Source organism: Panicum hallii, chromosome 9 (genome assembly GCF_002211085.1).
Source record: "Panicum hallii strain FIL2 chromosome 9, PHallii_v3.1, whole genome shotgun sequence".
Classification (NCBI taxonomy): domain Eukaryota; kingdom Viridiplantae; phylum Streptophyta; class Magnoliopsida; order Poales; family Poaceae; genus Panicum; species Panicum hallii.
This window is the reverse complement of record NC_038050.1, coordinates 73,075,133-73,101,714: the sequence shown is the minus strand read 5'-3', so window position 1 is coordinate 73,101,714 and position 26,582 is coordinate 73,075,133. Positions and strand designations below refer to the sequence as shown.

Below are 26,582 nucleotides of genomic sequence, written 5' to 3'. Positions count from 1 at the left end.
TGAAGTTAAAAAAATTGAACTAAAGATTTTCAAATAGTTTTTCGTTCCAGTTTTTAATATCTTGCCACAATCTAAGAAAATATGATGCTAGAACAATTTCATATAACTGGTGGAAAAACTTTATATACCTAGCTGGAACAATTTTTTATAACTGGTGGAACAAATTTATACAAAGGTGGGAACGATTTTATATAGCTGGTGGGGGAAAAAATTTACGCAACTGGAAAAATTATAAACCAGTGGAACAAAGTCTATAGAACCGGTGGAACAAAATTTATAGAACATGTGGAACAAATTTAAATAATTGATGGAACAATTTCATATAACTGCTGGAGCAAAATTTGTAGAACTTGTGGGATAAAATTAAGGGAACTGAAAAATATATAAAACCGGTAGAATAATTTTATATAATATGTACAAAAATTGGTCGCTGAAAAGAATAGGGATAGAATGGCGGCAAGGGAAAATCTTCGACCAAATCAATCTCCGCCCCTCTTGGTCAAATTTTGTGGACCCGTCAGCCCTGACAAATGGCCCTTTTCTGAGCGGTAAGGGAGTAGATTTATGGGTGGTTTTTGACATCAATTTGCTCCTCTTTTACCGTATAGATATAGATATAGTATAGATTATAGTATAGACTATATAATTCAAAAGGCTTCTTTGCTGTTTTTTCTATATACTAGCAACTATGCCTGTGCGTTGCTACTGCGTAAGGTCCGAAGGCCCAACATTCAAGTATTTTTTTTATTTTTTTAAAATTTATTAAAAATTATTCAACTGGAAAAGTATATGCATATCTAGCTTTTTTTTAACCTTACCTAGCATCGTGGAGCGACAGGATAAAATACTACCACATCATTAGACCATGTCTCTGAGATTTGATAAAAAAAGTGCATTACGGTTGTAATTAGATTGGAGTATGATGAAATGAAAGACCAAGGGAAGATTATCAAAGGCTAAAATAAAATTCTCAATCTTGATTAGAATTTGCTCGACTATATATTTCACTCCTAATAAAACCAAGAACTGTTTCGCTAGCGCCGTGGAAGGGCGCCGGCGCCGGAACCGGAAGCTTGATGAGTTTGGGTGCTGTGCTTCTCGCCGTCTCAAGGTACGTACGTACTATCATGTACAGAAATCTTAGTGTAGCAAAATCCAGGATCTCAGCTTTGATCCGCCGGTGTGTGCAGTGTCGTCTGACATGCCAGGCCATTGGAGGACCTTCCCGAGGTTATAATTTTCTTCCCATTCTTTAATTAAACTACTACTAGTTAAACAGATTATTACTTAATAATCTGTTTAACTAGTACTTTAAGTACAAGTCATCAATCAAGCTTTATAAGGCTTGATCTATTCGTTGTTAGAAACATTAATTGTCTGCTGCATTGCATGCTTATGAATTAGTACTCATATATGAATTAAGAGCGGATTCATATTTTAAATATCTTCTAATTCTGTGGCGATGGATTGGTTGATGATTCGTATATATATAGTAAGGGAAATTGTTGGTGCCAAAGCATATTATACTTCTAAATATACATACCTTTCTAAATCCTTAATAATACACCTACTAACATGCATGCAATTAATGAACTGTGATCGCTAATCGCGACCACAGGATTGGTAGTCCCTTTTTTTAATGAGAAACGTATTCGGAATATAATGCAGGACCCACTACACAAAGTAATAAGTAACATCGGGACTCACCGTTAAAGAAGCAGGACGAACAAGCGTACTATCCTCTCGATGGAGGAAACGTTGGACATATCACTCCAATCTTTGCTTCGACGGGATTAGCTCCGAGTTTGCCGGTTACGACACGGATAGATTCGTGCATCATGTCACCACGGTGTTGCAACAGCACAGCCGCATGGTGGTGGAAAAGGTTCGAGCTGCGATCGCAATGTTGCCAGCCCAATCAAGTACTCGAACCAACTTGTTGGCAACAGGGGGTCGTCATCCTCAAGCAGCTGCTGGAGTACTGCCGGTCGTACTGTGTCTCTGCTCCTTGGCTACGTGTGCTTAGAGCTGCCACCAGTGTCCGATGGGTTCAAAACCTTGAAGAAGCTGGAGCTCAAGTTTGTTTTTGATCTAGGGGGTCTCACACCCTTCAAAGCCAACTGTCCTGCTCTTGAGCGGCTAAGCATCTCTAAGTCCTCCATTCCCCATCTTGTTATACCTCATCAGGCAGCCTGCCTGCGTCACCTGCGCCTTGAGCGTGCTGGCATGCAAAGCATCCATCTAAATGTTACGAGCCTGACAACTACTTCGGTTCTGCATCCGTGCGAATCAAAACTAACGGTGCCTTGAAGCTATCACAGGCAAACATCCTTTTCTACTGGCGCCTCGATATTGTCGACTACTTCTGGGATCAACTCTCTTGCGGGTTACCTCCCGTTCATCGTCTTGTCCTGGCATTCAGCATGGATACAAAGGTTGGTTTGCTTTGTTCAGGGCAGTAATTCCGGGCGGAAGGCACTTTATTGTCTTTTATTAAAGTTTTTTATCTGCCCGGTGGGGTGTAATGTACTGTTTGTAACATTCACTTCTATTTCTTCATACAACGAGATCCATCAATAACCCTACCAAATTTATTCACTTGAGGCATCTGGTTCTATTTTGTAATATCTTTGGAGATCCCGAGAGCGCACTTGTCGTCCTCCGGTTGACTCAAATTCTAGAGTCAGCACCTCAACTAGAGCATTTTGTGTTGCATGTGAGTAGATCATGTCCATATATCATATTAAATATTTTGATCCTTATATATATATATATATATAAGTATACCACTGTGCGTAATCACTTTGACTATGTTCATACTCATATACAGTATATGGTCATACTATAATTTTATATACTAGTAGTACTAATGTATAATTATAATATATTTAAATAATAGTGGTGCTTTTGAATTTTTTTTATATATCCTTTTGAAGTATCTTAGAATTAGTATGTGAACATAATCAAAGTGATAAATGAATATACGGACATACGCACAGTGGTATACTGATGGTGAGAATAGCTACACGCGAGTTTAGATAAAACTTATTTATCCCATCATCAATATACCACCATGCGTATATCCGCGTAATTATTTATCACTTTAAGTATATTCATATACTAATGTTGAGATACTTCCAAGGCATATATATGAAAAATTTCAAAAGCATCCCTGCTTTTTAAATATTTTATAATTATACCTTAGTATTAGTATGTGAAAATAAATATGTCCATATACTCTATATATGGTCACATACCTAATATATATACCATCACGATGTTCTGGTATGATCACATACTCCATGTACATACTTTTTGTTCGGTCATATATGTCCTACATCATTAGATAAACATGTCGGAGTAGCTACAAGCGAGTGTACAAAAGGATTTTATATATGTATATATAATAAGTTTTATCTACACTTGCTTATAGCTACTTTCACTATCATTATACCACCATTCGTATGTCCACGTACTCATTTATCACTTTGAGTATGTTCATATACTAATTCTAAGATACTTCGAAGGAATATGTATGAAAAATTTTAAAAGCATTCCTATTTTTTATATATTAGTACTAGTATATAAAAATGAGTATATCCATATACTCCATATATGATCACATACTTAAAATATATATCATCACGGATGGTCTAGTATGATCACATATACCTCGTACATAGAGATGGCAACGGGCACGCGCCCGCTGGGTATTGCTTGCCTATACCCGTGCCCGTCAGGATAAAATACACCCGCTAAAAAACCCATACCCGCTGTCGGGTACAGATTATGTCCCAAACTTGTACCCGCATGGGTGGCGGGTACCCGCGGGCTGCCCGTGCCCGACAATCTATTAAGTACTCAACCACTCAGATATGTCCGTCAATAAACACATACATAAAACTGAGGCAATAATATATGATAAACATCAACCATAAGACTGATAGAGTATTTCATAAATCATAACACCATTGATCACATCAGACATCACAAGTTCACAGCTAGATTAATATCCAGTTACTGTCCACCATCCCTAGCATAGCACCACTAGTTCACTACATTAGACATCAAAGTTCCAAAATAAAGTTATTGGGCCCTAATAAAATGAGTATATGATTTGCATTCTTTATATTATGTCGGGTTTAAAAAATCCGTAGGTTTGCATGTTAGGGTGCTACGATCCCATACCCGTGCTCACGTACCCGTTGGGTACAGATTATCACCCATTAAGAAAACCCACGGGTACAGATGTTAGCCCGTACCCGTACCCTAATAGAGTAAAAAACCGCCGGATTTCAGGTATCGGGTACCCATTGCCATCTCTACTCGTACATCTCTTTCGTTGGATCAGATATGCCCTATATTATGAGATACACATGTAGGAGGAGTAGCTACAGTACGCGTGTAGAATGGATTTTTCATATATATATATATATTACTTTCCATACCCCCTAAAATTTATGTCCTAAATAGAGTGAGTGTGTTTTTTTTAAAAAAAGGGGGGTCGGACTCTATTTGCCCTTCCGAAGAAAATTTGACCATTTGCTGTTTCACTAATGAGAAACCTTCTTAAATTAACAGCTACTGTTACCCCCCCCCCCAACCCCAACACCTACAATCAAGAATTACCACTGCACTAGACACATTACAAATTCGGGGACACATTGTATGTCTTGCACTCATGAAAAGTATTGTTTGATGCCTGTTTTTATTTATGCAAGAATATGTGCTAGTGAACTTGTTTAATGCATAATAATTCACTTGCATGTGCTAAAAATGTGAATCCACCTCTGTTAACCAGGTTATGAACAATAGAGTGGAATAGATTAGCTGTTCAGCAGAGTTTTTACATGATTGAATATTAGATCTAGCTTTAGTGGAGAAAGTAAAGGAGAAAAAGAAATAAATATGTAAACTGCACAATAAAATCTGTCAACTTTTGGTAGAATCATTCTGGAGAATAGAAACCCTCTGAAAAATACGCAGCTCCAGAATGCATGTGGAATTTTAGTTATGATTTAATCCTTATTCTAGCCGTTTTAGTGTAGGTAAATCACCACAAATTCTAGGAGTTTAGAAAAATCTGGAAAATTCACAGTAGAGTAATCTGGTGAAACGTTAGTTCCAGTAAAATTTTCAGCTCCATAAAGTGTTTGTAGATTTACTTATGATTTTCTAACTGCTGGCAACTAGTGGCTGTTAAAATAAATAGAAAACAGTTTGGTAAAATGCTGGTAAAATCCTGGAAATTAGGTTTTGCTGATTAGAACTCAGAACCATGCTCACAGTAAATTTTCTTCATAAAAATATGGCTATTAGGTTTCAATCACTAAAACTTGCTAGAAAATGGTTAGGGAGTAAATAAGTTGCTTGCTGTAACATTGATCCTTAAAATTTGTTTAGCAACTTGAAGTGCTGAATGTTCAGATTCAGTCTTAGGATCCGTTTGGTCACTTAGTCTTCCTTATAGATAAATTTGTATAAGCTAATTAGGTAGTTTTTCCCTTTAAGTCCTTTTGTTGTAGTTTTAAACATCTAAAAAAATGTTAGTATTCAGAACTGAACCAGTTGTTAATCAGCACCGAACCACACCAACCCCTCTTTTCTGTACTCATTTTCAGACTAACTTTTGGTTGTGGCACAATGATATTATTACATATAACTTTTTTCATCTTTTCTTTCATTTGTACATTTTATCGTAAATATGGTAATTAGTGTCTTCTTGATGCCGATGGATAGTTTTGATATCAGACCCCTTTATCTGAAGACACCTGACTGTATCCATCCACGAGCGCACCATCACCTGAAGACGGTCCAAATGACAGGGGTGCTTGGATTATCAGGTCAATTGGAGTTGGCAAAATACATTCCGCTGAGTGCTGAAGCTCTTGAATCTATGTCTCTTAATCTAGAAGGAATCGAATACTACAACTATTGAAGTCAGATTATACTTATTTTACAGAACTGGAGAAATTTGCAAAGAAGTACCTAGATCCGCAAGGGGTGTACCATTGTGTTTTGAAAATTGTAGGCCTTAATTTGACTTGTCAGTAGGACGATGATATGCTGCAATGCGCAACATGATGTATATGTAATTAGCAGCGTATTCAACATTCAGGAGCATCTAGAGGAGTCTTGATCACTTGTCTGTAATACGAAAAAATCTGTTTTTTTTAACAAACCACACACATATTTTTTTTTAACAAACTTTGAAACTCCCAACTATTCAAATAGGATTTTTTTTGCCCTTTGTAGCTGACATATTTTTTGATCACTTGTGTGTGATTTAACATCAGCTATTAAAAATGGAAATATTAACTGCAAACAAAAGTTTGTAATTATCCCCTTTTCTAATCTGTCGACTCAAAAAGAAAATAACATCAGCTTTTAACGTGGCGCAACATTTTCTAGTTTTGTTTAGAGGAGAGGATGTTGAACAGTGAAGCCAGTAGCCTGACGGTTGACACTGGAGTTGTACAGAGTTTTGAAGGAGATGATAGAGGTGGAATCCATTTGCTGCTGTGGGCGATGGCGATGCAATTGAGAATGGACAGAACAGACACCCAATGCAGACTTGTATGTCAGGACATCCAGAACATGCAGACATTGCACACTGAACAGATATATCCCCATGGGCATGTGGGAGCATACGGTACGGGGCGACGCTCACGACATCCCTTGCCACGAGATGAACGGACGCCTTGGTCACCATCTCTTTGAACTGAAGCTGTTCGGGCTCCAGCTCAAACTCAGCCTTGGCGTCTTCGAACTGACCCCTCGTCTGGTGGGCGTGCTGGATGTGGGTTTCAGCAAAAGCCTCCAGAGCAACCAACTGGGCTTGCACGGCCCGGCCGCCTGCACCTGCGCCTGCGCCTGGGGAGGAACGCGCAACGGCACTGCCGCCGTTGCTCGGGGCGGATGAGGCCGCCGTGCCGGGGCCTGCGCCTCGGGAGGAGGAGGGATCCGTCATGGCCGGGTTGCCGCTGCCGCTGCTTGGGGGAGGGAGGTGGAGAAGACGAAGCCGAGCGAGGGAGGGCGAGGCTGCCTGCGCCTGTGCCCACGGAAAAGGGTGGCGGTTTCTGGCGCCCGGCCATCTCGGACCCAGCTCCCACCCCAGTCACCGACGGCTGGGTCCCGCACGCGTCATGTAGGGGAGAGAGGGAGGCGGGTTGGCTAAAATTTAGGTAGGGAGAGAGGGAGAGAGCCGGAAGAGTCAAAAGGAGCCTGCCTGCCCTGCCCTGCCTCTGCTGTGCTGCTTTGGCCTTGGCGCGGAGCGGGGAGCCAGCCCTTTGACCAGAGAGACGACAAGAGAAGAGAACTGCAGCAGCATGCAGGCGCGTCTCATTTCGTCTCTCCTCTGCCTGCAACCTGATGGGAAAAACTGAGCTCCAATCGGATCGATATTTTCTTCTAGTATCGAAAAAAGTGAACTCACTGACGACTGGGGCCCACACGTCCATATGACCTTTCTTGCCAAGTCAAGCAAGAAAGTCTCTGTGAGCAGGGAAGCACTCCCTCCCTCCTCCCATCCACTATGGGCTAAATTTCTTGCCCATGCCACGGCTTGCATACTGTTTACTACTACTACCCGGACTGTCACTCAAGGCTGGGCCCGGAACCACCCAGCCTTGTCCTCTCTCCGGCCATGCGCCGCCCATGCCATGGGTAGATCATGGAGTAGAGTACAAGATGCCCGTCTCTGCAGTCCAGCCCAATCGACCGACGCTCTACGAGCACATCTTTTATCTCCTGCTCTGCTCACTCTGCTCCTAGATTATGCATGATTCATAGTCAGAAGAACAACTCACCCAAGTGTAAGCATAGTTCCAGTTCAGTATAGGTGATGATCGTATTTAGACACACCACGCCGTGATGATGCAAGCATACAAGTGAGAAAGCGTCATCTTATAATGAGAATTGACCAACATGAGAAGAGAGATGATTCGCAATGGACCGGAATAATCAATGATTACTCTGGGATGATCCTCGTCGATCTAGCGGGCATGAGCATGGGCATGGGCGAGGGCGATCGGCCGATCATCAAGTTTGTTTCTCCATCCATCCATGAGCTCAGTTTTGCTTCTCTCGATGAGTTGCAGCGTCGCTTGTTCACTTTAATTTGTTTCTCGATCCATCATATCCCATACGCGTCCCGTCTCCATGATTAATTTCCTGTTTCTGTTTGTTTTTGTGTGTTTTATCAATTGTAAGCCATGCCCAACCTTTGCCACTAGCAAGACGAGATGAGAGGCAGCTTTCCCGTTGGATGCAATGCACTGCATCACTGCAGGAAAAAGCAGTGCAAGCACACGGAGAGACAAAGGGCTAGCTGAAAGCCTGTACATGCATGCAACGATTACCAGCCAGACATCAACAGCACCCTAGGCGGCTAGGGCTACGTACGTGTCACATGGCTGAGCTGAAAGGTGTGTGCATGCATCATGCATGGGCATGGCGGCATAGATACCATGCATCATGTCACCGGGACGGTGCTCGGCTCCTGGTGTGGTGATGGCCAGGCCATGGCCAGCATGACCCAAAACCCCACGCACCTGGTGATGGATCGATCAATCGGGTGCGAGGCCAATGCAATTAACGACGAACGAATCACCGCAGCGGCTGCGGTAAGAGGGAGAGGAAATGCAGTGGTTAGGTTAGCAAAAGAAAAAAAAAGAGGATCCCGTGGACGCCGTGGCTATACATCGCTCGCCGCACGAGCCATCACCTGAAGCGAAGGCAATTCGGCCCAAATGGCCTAGCGACTTCTTCTCTCTCTTTGAGCTCGTGGTGGTCGCCGGACTCCTCGCCACGGTTAGGCTAGGGGCTTTAGGGTGGGAGGCTTTGAGGTCGGTGTTTATCGCCGGTGCTATTCTCTAGCTGTAGAGGGAAGGCCCTTGGACGGCGGCGGACCGACGGTGGTAATGAGTTATGAGTGGGGCGGCGACGTGACGGGGCGCCGCCGGCCGCGAGTGGAGGAGGACACCCGGTTGGACGGGGTAGGTGGCGGAGGAGTGCGGGAGGCTTCGCCGGTGGTGGAGACGGCGGCGAACCTTGGTGGCGGAAGATTCAGTGGCGGCGGGAGCTGCTGGGGTCGAGGAGGGTGGCAGCGCGGGGGCGGGGGAGGATGCGAGGACGATCGAGTGCTTGCTGAGGCTGGAGCAGCGGCCGATTGCAGATCCGGCGGCGGGAGCTGCCAGAGATGAAGATGGTGGACGGCATGGGGGTGACCGGACGAGGAAGGAGAAGAGGAGTTCGTGGGCCAGTTTTCCTACCTCCGGGTGATGGAAATTTTAGGTGATGTCAGGCTGAGCACTGTCTGAGTGATGGCCCAGTCCCAGGGACCATCATCACGCTGACGGCAACAAGCCAACAACGACGCGATTGGCCTAGCGATTCTGGGCCATTCGACATCCAAACAAGAGACGGGCCGAGCGGCCTTGAACTGGCGAGTAAAATTGTGGAGGCCCGAATTATTTGTTCATATGGACTGGTGCTGGATAAAGGCCCAGCTCTCTCACTCATTTTCTGGGTAGGGCCCAGATGTTGGCAGCATATTGGGCCGGATATCCTCTCTGGTTTAACCCTCTCTTCTCCCCTCGACGTGTCGACCGCCCCTCCGGCCTCTCTCACCTTGTTGCGATCTCCCTGCCGCCGCCGCCGCCATGGCTTTCGCCGCGCGGAGGAGACTTGCCACCAGCCTCTCCGACCACTTCTCCCGCCGCCTCCACCCCTCCATCTCGCACCTCATCCCGCCCCACCACGACCGCTCCGAGAGCCCCTCCTCCTCGGCCGCCCTGCCTTCACCTCAATCACAGCCCGCGAGGCCGATCCCCTCCTCCCTTGCCCGGCCGTCGAGATCCCGAGCCCTTACCAGCCTCCCCTCCCCTTCGCGCTCCATCTCGCGGCCCACCGTAACTTCTCCACGACCTCTTCCGCATCAGCACCAGACATCGATGTCGCGGCAGACATGCTCACCGACGCCGCCTCCTCGGTCCCTGTCTCGGACCAAGTGGTTTCCGCCGCAGCCTCCGTACCCGTGCCTCCAGCGCCGTACGCGGGGGAAGTGGCTGCCGCAGCAGCCGAATCATTTCCCCCGGTCGCCGCCCTGCAATACCTCCTGGACGCCGTGCAGTCCTTCACTGGCCTCAACTGGTATGCCTTCGTTGGTGCTGCGCAAGGTATTAGCTTTGGTTTCTTCCTGTAAACGTCCTGTAATGTGGTTCCATCTTCCTGCTCGGTGATGTGTAGGTGGGCTACTATTGCGCTGACGACAGTGCTCATCCGGTTACTGACAGTCCCAATGCTCATCAACCAGATGAAGTCCACCATGAAGTTAAATGTAAATGCTCTATTTTCACTTATGTTTGTTAATAGCAGAGGAGTCATATGAGAGCGCACAAACTTGTACAGTTTGTCAAATTCGAACCTAAACGTCTAGAACTTCCCAAAATCGAACTTGAGTTTGGTGAAGTGGATTACACCATTTCTGTGCAATTTCTAGGGATGCTGATCCTAGAAAGTAGAAACTTTCAGCATATTGCTGGATGGATGCATGTTGTTTTGGTTTAATTTGAATGTAGCTATCACAAAAGTGGATTTAAAGTGAAGCTTTTGTATGCTTTAAATTTTTTTAGTATAGTTACCGAGCAAATCTCAAACCCAACCCTGAACTGAAACATGCAAATTTAAAGGCGTGTTGCTTTGGGCTGTGGCTCAATGTTCTTGCATCCAATAATCTCTAGCCTAAAATAGCCAGAATGGAAACTATTTGGGGGAGAAAAACAATCGGATTGTGGTGTTTGTTCTTGAATCATGACTGCGATTCTTTGAACCTTCACATTAGCATGTATAGCGTCCAGTTGTGGCTGTAAACATGTAGTTGAAGGCATTAATAAGAAAGATCATACTGTGCAGTGAGTTTTTGAAGGTGGATGAAGTAAATTGTAGGAAGTCATTCTGTTGCACAGCCAAATTCTGAAATTCATGAGCTCCTCTAGTTCTAAAAGAGGAAGAAGCGTTGGATATTCCGTCTGCTATGCATTTCTTTTTGTTATGTCATTTTGTTTTTTTAGAAAAAAAATATCATGCCATACACATCTAAGCGGACTTCAACAATATGATGCAGGACTTAAGACCAGAAATTGAAGCCATCAATGAAGAGATGCGAAATGTGAGTACATTTATTTTTTTTCAGTTCACCTTGCAGTTTATATGATATTTTTGTAGGATTTACTGGGATGCTAGTAATGATATACTGTTTTACTATTTATGCCTTTCAGTCAACTGATCCAAGATCAATGGAAGTGGGGAAACAGAAATTGGGCGAGCTATTCATTAGGTATGCAGCTTTATATATATCTGAGTTTTTATTTAATTTCAAAACTGCAAGATAATTTCTTGTTTCATTTCTGCATGGTTCCAGATATTTTGTTTATCAATGTTACAAATTCATCATTTTTACCAGGCCTATTCAAGACCTCGGACTTAACTTTATTTCCCTCATGCCATCGTGTGTGCGTGCAATATGAAAGCAACCTCCGTTGTCCTAAATCATTGAACATCTTAACTAACTTGACCGCCCCTTCGATTAGCTTTTGCAATTACTCTATTCTTCCTCTTGTCATATAAACTGTATGGGAGATATTACTAAAATAATTGTTTCATCACTGTCTTGCTTCAGACATGGAGTGACTCCATTTACACCATTGAAGGGTCTATTCATACAGGGCCCTATATTCATGAGCTTTTTCTTTGCTGTAAGTTTACACCGCTTTGTTACATCCAAAGTTCTAATCAGCAATTTCATTGTCACCAAATTATATAGTATCTTGTAGCAATAGCATTTGCCTTATTCTTTTTTTTTACTTTTAACATCTTGTGTTTTCTGTTCCATATGTAGATATCGAACATGGTTGAGAAAGTCCCTTCTCTTAAAGGAGGTGGTGCATATTGGTTTACTGATTTGACAACTCCTGATGGTCTTTTCATCCTCCCAGTGTTAACATCATTGTCATTTTTGGCTACAGTAGAGGTTTGCATTATGACCTCTGTAATTCAGGTGTCTTATCTATTATTTTGTTTTCAAGATATTATTGTTTTTATTCCAGCTCAATATGCAAGATGGCATGGAAGGGAATCCTATGGCAAAATCAATGAAAAAGTTCTCCAGATTTTTTGGTGTTATGTTTGTTCCATTTACAATAGGCTTTCCAAAGGTATGTAACTATGAACTACTCAGGATTTGAAGTATCAATTTCCTGTTATGTTTGATTCATTTACAATGAGCTTTACTAGGGTACAAAACTCTAAAATCACTATATAAGAAATTTTCTATAAGGGCTCAAAAATATTTCAATAAGGGCAAGCTCTCATTCTGGGTATGCCCTCCCAAACACCAAACGTGGCCCTCTCAAAATAAATGAATGAACTGTCTGCAGGGTGATTTGGATATGTACCGCCATAGCCCATTTTTGGACACGGACAGTCTGGTTCTGAAACTGGCCATACCAGGCCTTGACTGGGAAAGTGTACCCAGTACTTCTCTACAGCCACAACTAGAATTAGGACTGTCTGTACTTCTCTACTACCATGACTGAAAGTTATGGCTGCCTACTTTTGCTATACATTCAAAATAATTTCAGGGAGGTGTATTGGGGCCTTCTAAAATCATCTGGAAATGGGTTAGAGAGGAAGTCTATTTTGTACTGTACATTTTGGAGCAGCCATTTAGATTTTGCTACTGCTCTAGAAGCTACGGCTAGTTGTTTTACCCCAAATACTGTCAAAGTATGCTGCAATGAACGAAAAGATTGGTGGTAAGGGGGCTATTTGTGGTGCAAGTTTTGCTAGTTGTTCCTACTTCCTAAAAAGTCTGTACTTATCCTGAGGATAATCCAAATTTAGCATTCACTCTCATCCCAGATATGCTCAGCTTTGATTACCTTGTAACTGCAACACCATAATTTGTACATCTGTGCTGCTATTAATCTTTTTTTCTTTTACAGGCCATTTTTTTTTACTGGGTGACATCGAACTTGTTCTCACTTGTATACGGTGTTGGTATGTTACTTGCCACCTTGGGATCTATTGTGGTTTCATGGCCTCTGCCTATTCCTTAACTGATAAAAATTATCTTGCTTTTCTCAGTTATCCGGAAACCAGCCATAAGGCTATGGTTAGATCTTCCTCCCTTGGAATCTCAGCCCACACCGGCACGAATGCAAGCCTTAAGCCTCTTTGATGGACCTAAGTCAAGTCCTGGAGTTTATTCTCCTATCACAGACAAGGAGTGCGAGCAATCTGGAGTCGGTTCTCCTATTGCAGACAAGGAGTGCGAGCAATCTGGAGTTGATTCTCCTATTGCCGACAAGGAGCGCGAGCAATCTAGCTCTGTGCTGAGTGACCGTATCAGAGATCTCGAGAGCAGGGCAAAATCTAGAGGTGAATCTCAAGAGTAGTTCCTGATTTTTGTGCACATGGAAGTAAAGAAGCACACCTCCTTTTGGCTTTGTAACTTCATGGTGGGGGCAAAGGATACCCGGTATGTGTGCATTGTATTGAGGTTTGATTTGGGAGAGGTGGCTGTTTTTCAGATCATGGGTCCACTGTCGTTTCAGTGAATAAATTGGAGCAATTTTGGCATCTGTAATTGTTTCATAATACGATATAACCTAACTAGCTTAACAATAGCATGCTGTTCCTTGGATTAAGTATAGTGATTCTGCCGAGCAGCACCCACTGAATGATTTTTTTTCTTATTGCTCAAAGCTCAAATGAGATACACTTGTATCTGTAAATTTGCAATGTTGTGTATTTTTGGAGCACTGAAATTCTGAATTACATTACAGTCTTACAGGTGTGCTTGTATTATACGAGTAATGCTAGAGAGAGAGATTCTCACCCGTTTAAACCCTCTCTTCTCCCCTCGACCTGACCTGTCGTCGACCTCCCCTCCGGCGGGCTCCGGCCCTCCCACCATCTCGCGATCTGCCCGCCGCCGCCGCCATGGCTTTCGCCGCGCGGAGGAGACTTGCCACCAGCCTCTCCGACCACTTCTCCCGCCGCCTCCACCCCTCCATCTCGCACCTCATCCCGCCCCACCACGGCCGCTCCGAAAGCCCCTCCTCCTCGGCCGCCCCGCCTTCACCTCAATCACAGCCCGCGAGGCCGATCCCCTCCTCCCTTGCCCGGCCGTCGAGATCCCGAGCCCTTACCAGCCTCCCCCTCCCCTTCGCGCTCCATCTCGCGGCCCACCGTAACTTCTCCACGACCTCTTCCGCATCAGCACCAGACATCGATGTCGCGGCAGACATGCTCACCGACGCCGCCTCCTCGGTCCCTGTCTCGGACCAAGTGGTTTCCGCCGCAGCCTCCGTACCCGTGCCTCCAGCGCCGTACGCGGGGGAGGTGGCTGCCGCAGCAGCCGAATCATTTCCCCCGGTCGCCGCCCTGCAATACCTCCTGGACGCCGTGCGGTCCTTCACTGGCCTCAACTGGTATGCCTTCATTGGTGCTGCGCAAGGTTTTAGCTTTGGTTTCTTCCTGTAAACGTCCTGTCATGTGGTTCCATTCCATCTTCCTGCTCGGTGATGTGTAGGTGGGCTACTATTGCGCTGACGGCAGTGCTCATCCGGTTACTGACAGTCCCAATGCTCATCAACCGGGAAAAGTCCATTATGAAGTTAAAAGTAATGCATGCACTTTAGAACCTTATGTTCCTAGTAAATGCCCTATTTTCACTCATGTTTGTTAATAGCAGAGGTGTCATATGAGAGCGCACAAAACCTGTTCGGTTTATCAAATTCGAACCTAAACGTCTAAAACTTCTCAAAATCGAACTTGAGTTAGGTGAAGCAAAGGATCACACCATTTCTGTGCAATTTTCTAGTGATGCTGATGTTAGAAAGTAGAAACTTACAGCATATTGCTGGATGGATGCATGTTGTTTTGGTGTGATTTGAATGTAGCTATCACAAAAGTGGATTTAAAGTGAAGCTTTTGTATGCTTTAACTACCTAGGAAATCTCAAACCCAACCCTGAACTGGAACAGGCAAATTTAAAGGCGTGTTGCTTCGGGCTGTGGCTCAATGTTCTCGCATCCAACAATCTCTAGCCTAAAATAGCCAGAATGGATATTATTTGGGGGAGAAAAACAATCTGATTATGGTGTTTGTTCTTGAATCATGACTGCGATGGCTTTGAACCTTGACAGTAGCATATACAGCGTCCAGTTGTGGCTGTAAACGTGTAGTTAAAGGCATTAATAAGAAACATAATACCGTGCAGTGAGTTTTTGAAGGTGCATGAAGTAAATCGTAGGAAGTCATTCTGTTGCACTCGAAATTCTGAAATTCAAGAGCTCCTCCAGTGCTAAAGAGGAAGAGGCATTGGATATTCCTTCTGCTATGTATTCCTTTAGCGATGTCATTTTGTTTTTTTAGAAAAAAATATCATATCATACACATCTAAGCGGACTTCAACAATATGATGCAGGACATGAGACCAGAAGTTGAAGCCATCAATGAAGAGATGCGAAATGTGAGTACATTTTTTTTTCAGTTCACCTTGCAGTTTATATGGTATCTTTGTAGGATTTACTGGGTATGCTAGTAATGATATACTATTTTACTATTTATGCCTTTCAGTCAACTGATCCAAGATCAAAGAAAGTGAGGAGACAGAAATTGCGTGAGCTATTCACTAGGTATGCAGCTTTATATATATCTGAGTTTTTATTTAATTTCAAAACTGCAAGATACTTTCTCGTTTCATTTATGCATGATTCGAAATATTTTGTGTATCAATGTTACAAATTCATCATTTTTACCAGGCCTATTCAACACCTCGAACTTAACTTTATTCCTTTAATTGGCTAGCTTCACATAAGACTTTTGGATGTTATTTTCCTCATGCCATCGTCTGTGCGTGCAATATGAAAGCAACCTCCGCTGTCCTAAATCATTGAACATCTTAACTAACTTGACCGCCCCTTCGATTAGCTTTTGTAATTAGTCTATTCCTCCTCCTGTCATATGAACTGTATGGGAGATATTACTAAAACAATTGTTTCATTACTTTCTTGCTTCAGACATGGTGTGACTCCATTTACACCATTGAAGGGTCTATTCATACAGGGGTCTATATTCATGAGTGTTTTCTTTGCTGTAAGTTTACACCACTTTGTTACGTCCAAAGTTCTAATCAGCAATTTCATTGTCACCGAATTATATTGTATCATGTAGCAATAGCATTTGCCTTATTTTTTTTTACTTAACATCTTGTGTTTTCTATTCCAATTGTAGATATCTAACATGGTTGAGAAAGTCCCTTCTCTTAAAGGAGGTGGTGCATATTGGTTTACTGATTTGACAACTCGTGATGATCTTTTCATCCTGCCAGTGTTAACATCTATATCATTTTTTGCTACAGTAGAGGTTTGCATTATGGCCGCTGTAATTCAGGCGTCTTATCTTTATTTTGTTTTCAAGACATTATTGTTTTTATTTCAGATCAATATGCAAGATGGTAAGGAAGGAAATCCTGTGGCAAAATCAATGAAAGAGTTCTTCAGATTTTTTGGTGTTATCCTTGTTCCATTTACAATAGGCTATCCAAAGGTATGTAAATATGAACTACTCAGGATTTGAAGTACCAATTTGCTGTTCTGTTTGCTTCATTTACAATGAGCTTTACTAGTGTACAAAACTCTAAAATCACTTTATAAGAAATTTTCTATAAGGGTTCAAAAATATTTCAATAAGGGCAAGCTCTCATTCTGGGTACTCCCTCCCAAACACTAGATGTGGCCCTCTCAAAATAGATGTATGAACTGTCTGCAGGGTGATTTGGATATGTACCGCCATAGCCCATTTTTGGACACAGACAGTCTGGTTCTGAAACTGGCCATACCAGGCCTGGACCGGGAAAGTCTACCTAGTACTTCTCTACAACCATAACGAGAATTATGACTGTCTGAACTTCTTTACAACCACAACCAGAATTAGGACTGTCTGTGCTTCTCTACTACCATGACTGAAAGCTATGGCTGCCTACTTTTGCCATACATTCAAAATAATTTCAGGGGAGGTGTATTGGGGCCATCTAAGATCATCTCGAAATGGGTTAGAGAGGAAGTCTAATTTGTATTGTACATTTTGGAGCAGCCATTTAGATTTTGCTACTGCTCTAGAAGCTACGGCTAGTTGTTTTACCCCAAAATACTGTCAAAGTATATGCTGCAATGAACGAAAAGACTGGTGGTAAGGGGGCTATTTGTGGTGCAAGTTTTGCTAGTTGTTCCTACTTCCTAAAAAGTCTATACTTATCCTGAGGATAATCCAAATTTAGCATTCACTCTCATCCCAGATATGCTCAGCTTTGATTACCTTGGAACTATAACATCATAATTTGTACATCTGTGCTTCCATTAATCTTTTTTCTTTTACAGGCAATTTTCTTTTACTGGGTCACATCGAATTTGTTCTCACTTGTATCCGGTGTTGGTATGTTACTTGCCACCTTGGGATCTATTGTGGTTTCATAGCCTCTGCCTATTCCTTAACTGATAAAAGTTATCTTGCTTTTCTCAGTTATCCGGAGACCAGCCATAAGGCTATGGTTGGATCTTCCTCCCTTGAAATCTCAGCCAACACCTGCACGAATGCAAGCCTTAAGCCTCTTTGGTGGACCTAAGCCAAGTCCTAGAGTTAATTCTTCTATCGCAGACAAGGAGGGCGAGCAATCTGGAGTTGATTCTCCTATTGCCGACAAGGAGCGCAAGCAATCTAGCTCTGTGCTCATTTACCGTATCAGAGATCTCGAGAACAGGGCAAAATCTAGAGGTGAGTCTCAAGAGTAGTTCCTGATTTTTGTGCACATGGAATTAAAGAAGCACAACTCCTTTTGGGTTTTGTAACTTCATGGTGGGGGCAAAGGATACCCGGTTTGTGTGCATTGTATTGAGGTTTGATTTGGGAGAGGTGGCTGTTTTTCAGATCATGGGTCCACTGTCGTTTCAGTGAATAAATTGGAGCAATTTTGGCATCTGTAATTGTTTCATAATACGATATAACCTAACTAGCTTAACCATAGCTAAGTATAGTGATTCTGCCGAGCAGCGCCCACTGATTGTTTTTTTTCCTTAATGCTCAAAGCTCAAATGAGATACACTTGTATCTGTAAATTTGCAACGTTGTGTATTTTTGGAGAACTGAAATTCTGACGTGACTTATGATTCTATCCCTTGCTCCCTCCGTTCCGTTCTGAAATGTAGGCCGTTCTGGCTTTTTTTCAAATCATAGTATTTGTTGTGTACCTAGATATAATGTATGTCTAGATGCATAACAAAATCTATAAATCTACGGAAGCCACGCAATCTAATATGGTGTTTTGTATCGATTTACAATAATAGAAACAAGAGATGATTAGTAATAGGCCTTAGATTGATGGACGAAATTAAGGAGTGTAAGTCTATAGCCACGCAATGTCAGAAAGCAATTGCTCCTTTAGATTTGCCCTATGACTGCCTTCTTCAACGAAATGGCTCCTTTTCTTTAGTTGGTCTATATATGAAAATGGCGTTCACCTGCTCGGGATGTGATAGAAATGCTTTCCTGCTCACAAATAAACAAGCCGAGAAAGCTAGGGTTTCTGTACACAGTTCAGTCCACCTCTTCAACGGTATTTGCTGATCATATAAACAAGCAATTAGGCCAAGTTTTGACTTGGAACCCCTGAAGGATACGCATTCATATTCATGTATTTGGTGAAGAGCAAAGTTGTCAACCTTTGCTTTCTCTCCATTGGCATTTTACCAGATGTCATTTGACCACGCCTGTATATATAGAGTTGCTCATGTGCACATGGCTTCCCTCTTTTGCTTGACCTGCAAATATGAACGTGTGAGAACATTCAGCGGCTCCTCTCAGCTCGCTTTCACCACAAAACCGACTAAGAAATAATTGTTTATCTGCCTGATAATTGATATATCCTCCTCCAGTCCAAGCACAGGTTGAAGGCATGGCTCATTCAGCTCATATGAAAGCAACAATGTGCCCACCTGCCTCCCCAAAAAAATATCAACAATGAGCTAGGACGTAGTCGTCTATCTCCTTCCCCATTTCTTATTCAATTGACCAAACACGTTTCAGCGCTATATTTGCCGTGTCAACAAGCAGTGACACCAGGGTGTGGCACACCACACGCTGCGATGGGTGAAAGCAAAAGGGATAAAGCAGAGGCAAGGCCCTCAATCATATGGATGCAGCCATCACCTTTTTTTTATTAGCCTTTGTAAAGCATCCACAGATTGGGGGGGTTCGTTTGATTGATTGATACTAATCATGTATAGGGGCTGTGGCCTGTGGGTACAGGAAGATGTGTGATGCGCTAAAAGCGTGTCAAGTAACCAATGCCTAGGCTAGTGAGCAGCCAAATCTGCTCTCAAACTGTTGAGTGTGGCAGTGACTGAAATGAACCCACAAAAAATACTGTTAAAAAGAAAAGAGGATAATTAAGTCGCGTACTGTGCAGAAATGATTGAAGAAAGCTAGGCGCAGCCGGCTGGACCTACCAATGAATTATGGTTTCGTATATGAATGAGCGAGTGTGATGCGTGATCTGTCGGACATACTGTTCCCAGTCCTGATCCGCAGCTAGCTGGTTCAGAGAATGAAATAAAAAAAAATACACTGCAGCGTACCCTCCCTCTATTTTGAATAGGCCTCCAAATTCACTACTCCACTTTTTATTCTTAAGGGATCTCTGAGGAGCCTTTTATTATAAGTTAGAATTAAAGACTATTGCTGAAGTTAGAAGCAAATTTACAAGCCCCTAAATTTAGAGGGAGCCCCCCCCCCTAGCATTTGGAGGGTTTGATTCTAACAATGGAATAAATAGGGGTCACGCACTGCACAGCACACGAGGTATAAGAAATGTTGTGCGCTATTTCAAAGGATGGGAATTAATTACAACCAAATGCCTTAGACTAGTGAACTGTCAAATTTGCTCCCAATTTGATGAGTGCATTGTTTTTCTTTTAAAAACGCACCAATTGAAAGTATTGTTTGAAAGAATGGTCGAAAGAGACCGTGAATCCAGCAGTGTCAGTTCGTGTATGCACGTAGTCTGCAGGAATAACTGAAGAAGGCAGCTCGGCGCAGCCGGACGTACCAGCAAATTAGCGATAGCGCGATGTGATGTGTTCCTGGGCCTGATCCACACAGCTAGCTGCTTGAGAGGCTAAAGAACAGGAGCACGAGGATCGCGTGATTCATGTGCTGTGTGTGTGTGTATTGGACCGACCGACGACGATGCGTCCTCCACCATGCCCAACCCACAGCCCAGCCAGCAGCCACATCCTGTATGTGGTACGCACGCCATTCAGTGACTAGCTCGTTCGTGCATCCTACGTCGTCAGGCATCTAGTGCGATCTATCCACCCAATGCCATGATTCCTGACCAGAAAATGCAAGTTGGGCGGCGCCTGTCTCGCTGGCTTGCGCGCGGCCCCGCTCGCGGACGCATATCTGACTGCTCGTGCAGATAGGAAGAGATCCACATGTATGCCATGATCACCGCAGGGCCGCCGCACCATGCCACCAGGAAGACCAACCTTTCCGGCAACCTTTCCTGGTGGGCAGCTGGTCCTCCCGCGCGCACTGTGTGGTGTGGTTCACCCAATTTTATCGGCGGAACAAAGAAATAAAGAAGAAGAAGAAGAAGAAGAAGAATATGAAAAATCCGCGGCGGCGGCTTTACATCGGAGGCCAGCCGAGCCGGCCAATATCTTCCTGCCGCCCGCCGGGCGCCGGCGACGAGTCAAACAGCAAAACGCAGAGCAGCCAGAGATCAAGTCTTGGGTTGCAGTTACTGGTCGAGGAGAGCTCGTGCTCGGACCACGGGAGTTGGTAAGTCGCGCGGGTGGTGGCCCACCCACCAACCTCTGACCCCGACCCGGCGCGCCTCCAGCACCAGACTCCCTCTCCCTGTATATAAGCAGCGGCCACACGGCGGGAGGCCCGGCAGAGACCGTCACCACCACGGCTCGGTCTCTTCCTCCCCACCGCCACACCAGCCGAGGCAGGCAGCCACACCTCCCGTCCAAGCAAAGGAACTCATCCGTTAGGCCAGGCCAGCAGCTCGGCAAGCAAGCATGTGGGTGACGTCGATGCCGCAGGTGTGGGACGAGGAGGGCGTCGCCAAGGGCGCCGCCGACGCGGTGACCCCGGCGCCGGCCGCGGCCATGCTGGGCTCCCTCGCGGGCTGGCTCTCCCGCACCATCCAGCCGCAGCCGCCGGCGCCCAGGGTGTGCGGCACCGAGGGCGGCCCGCCCGTGACGGCGCCCAGGCTCCGCCTCCGCGACGGCAGACACCTCGCCTACTGCGAGAGCGGCGTGCCCAAGGACAAGGCGCGCTTCAAGGTCGTCTTCTCCCACGGCTTCACCGGCTCACGCGAGGACAGCGTCAGACCATCACAGGTATCGTCCGTCCACCGATTCCATTCTGATCACGCGACTTACTTACTTACTGCTAGGCCACTAGGACTGTAAATCATCATCAGTTGCTTAATAAGTGAACAAATTAGAATTGCAAAACAAAATTACTGTACTCCAGTAAATACACATAGTTAGTACTAGTGCGGTTATTAACTAGGTTGCTTAAGCGAGCCGTATTCTCGGGCGAGAGGAGAGGTGGACGGAGGGACTGTCGGTGCCCCGTCCCGTCCCGTCCTTGGAGAGGAAGCTCAAAGGAGGGAAAGGTCAAGTCGGGCATGAGCTGGTGCCGCACAGGCACAGCTAGCTCAGACATGGACTTGGGCCCTTGCAAGCAAGGGATTCGTTGGTTAGGTCAAGCACCATTTTCTCTGGCCTGCCGAATTATCTGCCCCACTTCCTGATAGATAGCTAGCTTCTTGTATGAACCTGCCAAGCTTTCTCCAAGACGTTGATGGTTGGCCGGTCAAGTTGCCGTTAGCTTGGAACATGATGGAACAACCGAAAGAAAAAAGAAACTCTTCCAAGTTATTTTTCTTTTCGGATTTTATATTGTACCAGCTGCGTGCTTCGCGTCCCAAGTCATAGGATCCTCTTGTTCGCAAGGGCTGGGATGGAATAATCTGTTCCCTTTGCTTTCACCCTAGTTTTCCACGGCCTTGTGGTGTGGGAGACAGCAGGTTCTAGTCTTCTAGAACGGGGTCGCACGCAGCAGCACAAGAAGATGCGCGCACGCATCGACTGCTGACACCATCCAATCCATCCATCTTGCAAATTAAAATTAAAGATAGATGCATGCAAGCGCATTTTGCTCGGTACATGTTGCTATCTTGAGTGAGCAATGGACAAATGGCAATTTTGGAGCCTGCGCCTCTAGAAGCTAGGAAGATTGCCAAAACTGTCGTCTAGCTAGCTTTGTCCTTTGCCTTTCGGAAAGCAGCCAGATCCTGCGGAATCTTCTCCTCTTTTCCCTTCTACTCCTATATAAGCGTCGAGTCTACTTCTTTCCCCTTACTCTAAATCAAGCAGTGACAAAAAAAAAAGGCATGGATCATCCACTTAATGTTCATGTGGGCACCTGCTCTATGTCAGATCACAGTCTGAAAATTTTTTGCTACAGTGGATTATCTAATCCAGGCGCTTCCAAATTCTAAATTTTTACACTCTCTCTCCATCACATAATTTTGGGATACATGCATGGAGCAGTAAATGTATGTAAAAAAAAATAACTAATTGCACGGTTTAATTGTACATCACGAGACGAATCTTTTAAGCCTAGTTAGTCCATAATTAGATAAAATTTGTCAAATACAAACGAAAGTACTACAGTATCAAAAAGTTCCAAAAGTTATAAAAACTTGCAATCTAAACGGGCCCCCAGTGCTGAGCTGAATATGGGTGCTCTGACAGCACCAAGTTTTCATGGCGCGCCCTTTAGTTATTTCAAAGTCACCAAGCCAATTTTCTCATAGAAAAGGTTCAGAACTCATAAGAAGGATTCCAACCCAACCTTTGCCCTAAATGCACGCCATTTTCGACCAAAGTAAGGTACGTTAGCTCACCCAATCAGGCCTGAAAACCACATCTTCTCTAGTACACCTCTTATCTCTGCTTAGTCGAGACGTCCGTGTCTAACCCTACACACCCAACAACTGTCGTACCCCTTGCTGATTGCTTCTCGCCATTATTCGATCACTGTTTGTCCACATGCAAGCTCGACCGAACTAGAGTAGTAGCTTAACCGGTCTCAAGTCTCAACCGTGTCTCGGTTTAGTTTGGCCCTCCACAATGGTGGCCAACTACCAACCGGCTACCGCTCATCGGTCGATCCGGCCTCGTGTTCTAGATGATCTGCAAGCTGTCCAGCTCCGTGGAGAAAGAGGAAATGGCAGGCGCGCCACGGCAACCGAGGCCCGATCGTCAGACGTCACGTTTCGCGCCCGGGAACGCCGCTCGAATTTTTATTTCAAAAAAAAACGCCGCCCGAAGTAATTAGCAGGAGCAATCGCTGCCAGCGAAGAAGGCCAGCGAGCCAGACCAGAGACACCGCCCCGTTTCCGAGCCTTCCATCCCCTCTCGTCTCTTTCGGCAGTTCCGACTCGGGCGCCCGCCGCCGCAGCCGCGCCGCAATGGAGCTGCTGGCCAAGGCGCCCGTGCTGGGCTGCGCCGGGAAGAGGCAGCCCGGGCTCCCCATGGGCTCCGTCGTGGGCGCGCTGGGCAGGTGGATCCGCCCGGCCGTGCCGCCGCCCAGGGCGTGCGGGACGCCGGGGGGCCCGCCGGTGACGGCGCCCAGGGTGCGCCTCAGGGACGGCCGCCACCTGGCCTACGCGGAGTCCGGGGCGCGCAAGGAGGACGCGCGGTTCAAGGTCGTCATCTCCCACGGGTTTACCGGCTCCCGACTCGACACCGTCCGCGCCGCGCCGGTTAGTACGCCGACCTCTCGCCGTTCCCAGTTGCGATTTGTCGGCGCCTTTCGTGGCTTGGATTGATTACTCTTTTCTTTTCACGCGCGTGGGAATGTGGAATCTCCACTGAAAAGCTCGAAGCTTTTACGGATCTTTTTCTCCCCCAATTCTTGTTCAATTGTTCTTGGCCAGTGCGTTGGGCAAATTAGCTGCATTGTGTGATTATGCAGTTTGTACGATTACACGAACGCGTCATGGATAGGTTGCAGTATCATTCTCGCTGTAGGGGACTTCGTTCTCGATCGGGGGGGATGCAATTTCCTCCTCCTCTCAGCTGCTGACAACTCATTTCCAGCACATTGGCTTTTAGCAGTGTATACTGTATCAGATATTCAGATGTAGCACAATTGTTGATTTGTTTCATGGCATCCTTCCTCTGCATCCGCTTGAGCAGCTGGAAAGTCGCTACCAATTAAAAATTATGTCGGTCGAAATGAATTGCAATTCTAGCTAAAGCAGAGACTTTTAATCAGAGGGAAAGCTAGGTCCAAACGAACCTAACCATCTGAAGATGACCAGAACGCATACCTGTCAAACTGACAATGAAGGGGGCAAAAAAATCTCCTTTTGACCTTGACCATATCATAGTTGAACAGTGGTACCCTTGAAAGTTCTTTGTGTTGCTGCGTCAATGTGATGTACCGTGATATTCAACACGCTCTCAATTCTACGGTGAAAACTTTCAGGAAGTGGCCGAAGAGCTGGGCGTGTACATGGTGGGGTTTGATCGCGCCGGGTACGGGCAGAGCGACCCCAACCCCAACCGCTCCGTGAAGAGCGCGGCGCTGGACGTGGAGGAGCTCGCCGACGCTCTGGGGCTCGGCCCCAAGTTCTACCTGATCGGCATCTCCCTCGGCTGCCATGCCGTCTGGGGCGCCCTCAAGTACATCCCCAACAGGTAAAGCTAAGCAGCAGGATCGCGTAGAGAATAGTGCCAACACTCTAACAGAGAGAGAACCCTCTTACAAATGAAATGATGTGTATGCGTGCAGGATCGCTGGCGCTGCGATGATGGCTCCGGTGGTGAACTACTGGTGGCCGGGGTTCCCTGCGGACCTGGCCGCGGAGGTGTACGCGAAGCAGGAGGTTGGCGACCAGTGGGCGCTGCGCGTGTCGCACCACGCCCCGGGCATCCTCCACTGGTGGATGGAGCAGAGCTGGCTGCCCACGTCGACGGTGGTGGCCGGCACGACCCCGCTCCCCAACAAGCGCGACGCGGAGATCCGGAGCAAGATGAAGGCGGACGGGACGTTCCAGCAGAAGATGGAGCAGGCGACGCAGCAGGGCATCCACGAGTCCTACTACCGGGACATGATGGTCATGTTCGGCAAGTGGGAGTTCGACCCGATGAGCCTGCCGGAGCCGGCGTGCCCCGTGCACCTGTGGCAGGGCGACGAGGACGGGCTCGTCCCCGTGGTGCTGCAGCGGCACCTGGCCAGCCGCCTCAGCTGGGTCAACTACCATGAGCTCCCCGGCACCGGCCACTTCCTGTCGTCGGTGCCCGGACTGGGAGACACCGTCCTCAGGACCCTCTTCGGCTGATGATGTGCAGACGCAGCAGGCAGCAGCAGTTTCGGAACAACACATGCCATGGATCGACGGGTGCTAATTATAAAACCTACTCCAGTATACTAAGTAGCGTCGTGGTGCATTAGTTTCATTTATTGTAAGGCCAGTTCGTTGGTTGTCGCTGATTAGCGATGGTAATGACCATGAAGATGATATACTCCTATATAGCAGATGCAAGGTCGCAGTGCCTGCAAAGTATATGTTTAGAATTCTCATGTTCAAAGGGAAGATATCAGATAGTATAGATATGTTTTGAAAGAAGGAAAACCGGAATTTTCTCCATTATTACCTACAGAATATAGAACTCCATATTTGATAACATAAATATTATTACTTTTATCTATAAACTTTATCAAATTTAGAATAGTTTTATTCAGCATAAAATTAGAATGACTTGACTAATTACTTCCTCCGTTCTAAATTATTAGTCGTTTTGATTTTTTTTAATGCATAGATTTTAGATTTTACTTTGCATTTAGATATAATATATATTTAAATAAAATTTATGCATGTAGAAAAGTTAAAACGTTAATTTGAAACAACTACATCAATGAGGCCCACATCATTCGGAACAGAAATGGCCAGCCAAGGGAGGGAGGCCGCTGCGAAAGAGACCGGTCTGGCCAGCCTGACAAGCGCTGGGGCCGTTGGGACGATATTCGTAATGGGCCTTCGGCCGACACTTCAGAGCCGAATACTAGGCAGTTGGGGAAACGCGTGATGTCGTCATGTCGGTGTCTCGGTGTCCGTTATTTCGACATGGACAACTGCCGAGCCCATAAGTTTTTCGGCCTTCGTGGGCCGTCTTTCAAACTAGGACCTTATTACATAGTGCCCAATAGGCATTTGACTCTCCTTTTTTTTTGAAAGAAACATTTCACTAGTTCGAGCGGTCAACATTTCTGACTTACCTAGCTACTCCGTATGTTGTTGCGTACTAGCTCGAAAGGTAGGTTTTTAAGAGAACTCCAACGAATTACTCGTACCTCGTATCCAAAGTATACTCTTCATTCATTACTAATAACTACTTTAGTTGATGTAGAATATCAAAATCCAA

At 45.3% G+C, this 26,582-nt stretch overlaps 3 protein-coding genes across 5 annotated transcripts; all 3 read left to right on the top strand.

Moving 5' to 3' along the window:
- The first annotated feature begins 9,587 nt into the window (after positions 1–9,587).
- LOC112875168 (mitochondrial inner membrane protein OXA1-like) lies at positions 9,588–13,737 on the top strand. The gene is given in 10 exon segments (XM_025938909.1): positions 9,588–9,875; positions 9,878–10,152; positions 10,249–10,339; positions 11,126–11,170; positions 11,280–11,338; positions 11,681–11,756; positions 11,900–12,031; positions 12,108–12,215; positions 13,005–13,059; positions 13,147–13,737. Coding segments are annotated over 10 exon segments (1,365 nt in total). The 5' UTR covers positions 9,588–9,662; the 3' UTR covers positions 13,458–13,737.
- A 129-nt stretch (positions 13,738–13,866) lies between these two features.
- On the top strand, positions 13,867–18,116 carry LOC112875169 (mitochondrial inner membrane protein OXA1-like). Of its 2 annotated transcripts, XM_025938910.1 has the most exons (9): positions 13,867–14,495; positions 14,597–14,687; positions 15,494–15,538; positions 15,646–15,704; positions 16,089–16,164; positions 16,303–16,434; positions 16,510–16,617; positions 17,448–17,502; positions 17,590–18,116. In XM_025938910.1, exons 1-9 carry the CDS (start codon positions 14,005–14,007, stop codon positions 17,856–17,858), a joined length of 1,326 nt encoding a protein of 441 aa, XP_025794695.1. In that variant the 5' UTR covers positions 13,867–14,004; the 3' UTR covers positions 17,859–18,116. The 2 variants fall into 2 exon arrangements, with proteins under 2 accessions (XP_025794695.1, XP_025794696.1); XM_025938911.1 differs by lacking the exon at positions 16,303–16,434.
- A 2,887-nt stretch (positions 18,117–21,003) lies between these two features.
- LOC112876029 lies at positions 21,004–25,813 on the top strand. Of its 2 annotated transcripts, none has more exons than XM_025940058.1 (3): positions 21,004–21,476; positions 24,643–24,854; positions 24,949–25,813. In XM_025940058.1, exons 1-3 carry the CDS (start codon positions 21,153–21,155, stop codon positions 25,496–25,498), a joined length of 1,086 nt encoding a protein of 361 aa, XP_025795843.1. In that variant the 5' UTR covers positions 21,004–21,152; the 3' UTR covers positions 25,499–25,813. The 2 variants fall into 2 exon arrangements, with proteins under 2 accessions (XP_025795843.1, XP_025795844.1); XM_025940059.1 differs by lacking the exon at positions 21,004–21,476 and adding an exon at positions 22,796–23,914.
- Positions 25,814–26,582: the final 769 nt, after the last annotated feature.

Bases quoted from the DNA above. Each gene is read 5' to 3' on its own strand.
- LOC112875169 (XM_025938910.1), top strand. From the start codon at position 14,005: ATGGCTTTCGCCGCGCGGAGGAGACTTGCCACCAGCCTCTCCGACCAC. The intron at 14,496-14,596 runs GTATGCCTTCAT...GGTGATGTGTAG, and splicing joins TCCTTCACTGGCCTCAACTG to GTGGGCTACTATTGCGCTGA. The intron at 14,688-15,493 runs GTAATGCATGCA...AATATGATGCAG, and splicing joins AGTCCATTATGAAGTTAAAA to GACATGAGACCAGAAGTTGA.
- LOC112876029 (XM_025940058.1), top strand. From the start codon at position 21,153: ATGTGGGTGACGTCGATGCCGCAGGTGTGGGACGAGGAGGGCGTCGCC. The intron at 21,477-24,642 runs GTATCGTCCGTC...GAAAACTTTCAG, and splicing joins ACAGCGTCAGACCATCACAG to GAAGTGGCCGAAGAGCTGGG. The intron at 24,855-24,948 runs GTAAAGCTAAGC...GTATGCGTGCAG, and splicing joins CTCAAGTACATCCCCAACAG to GATCGCTGGCGCTGCGATGA.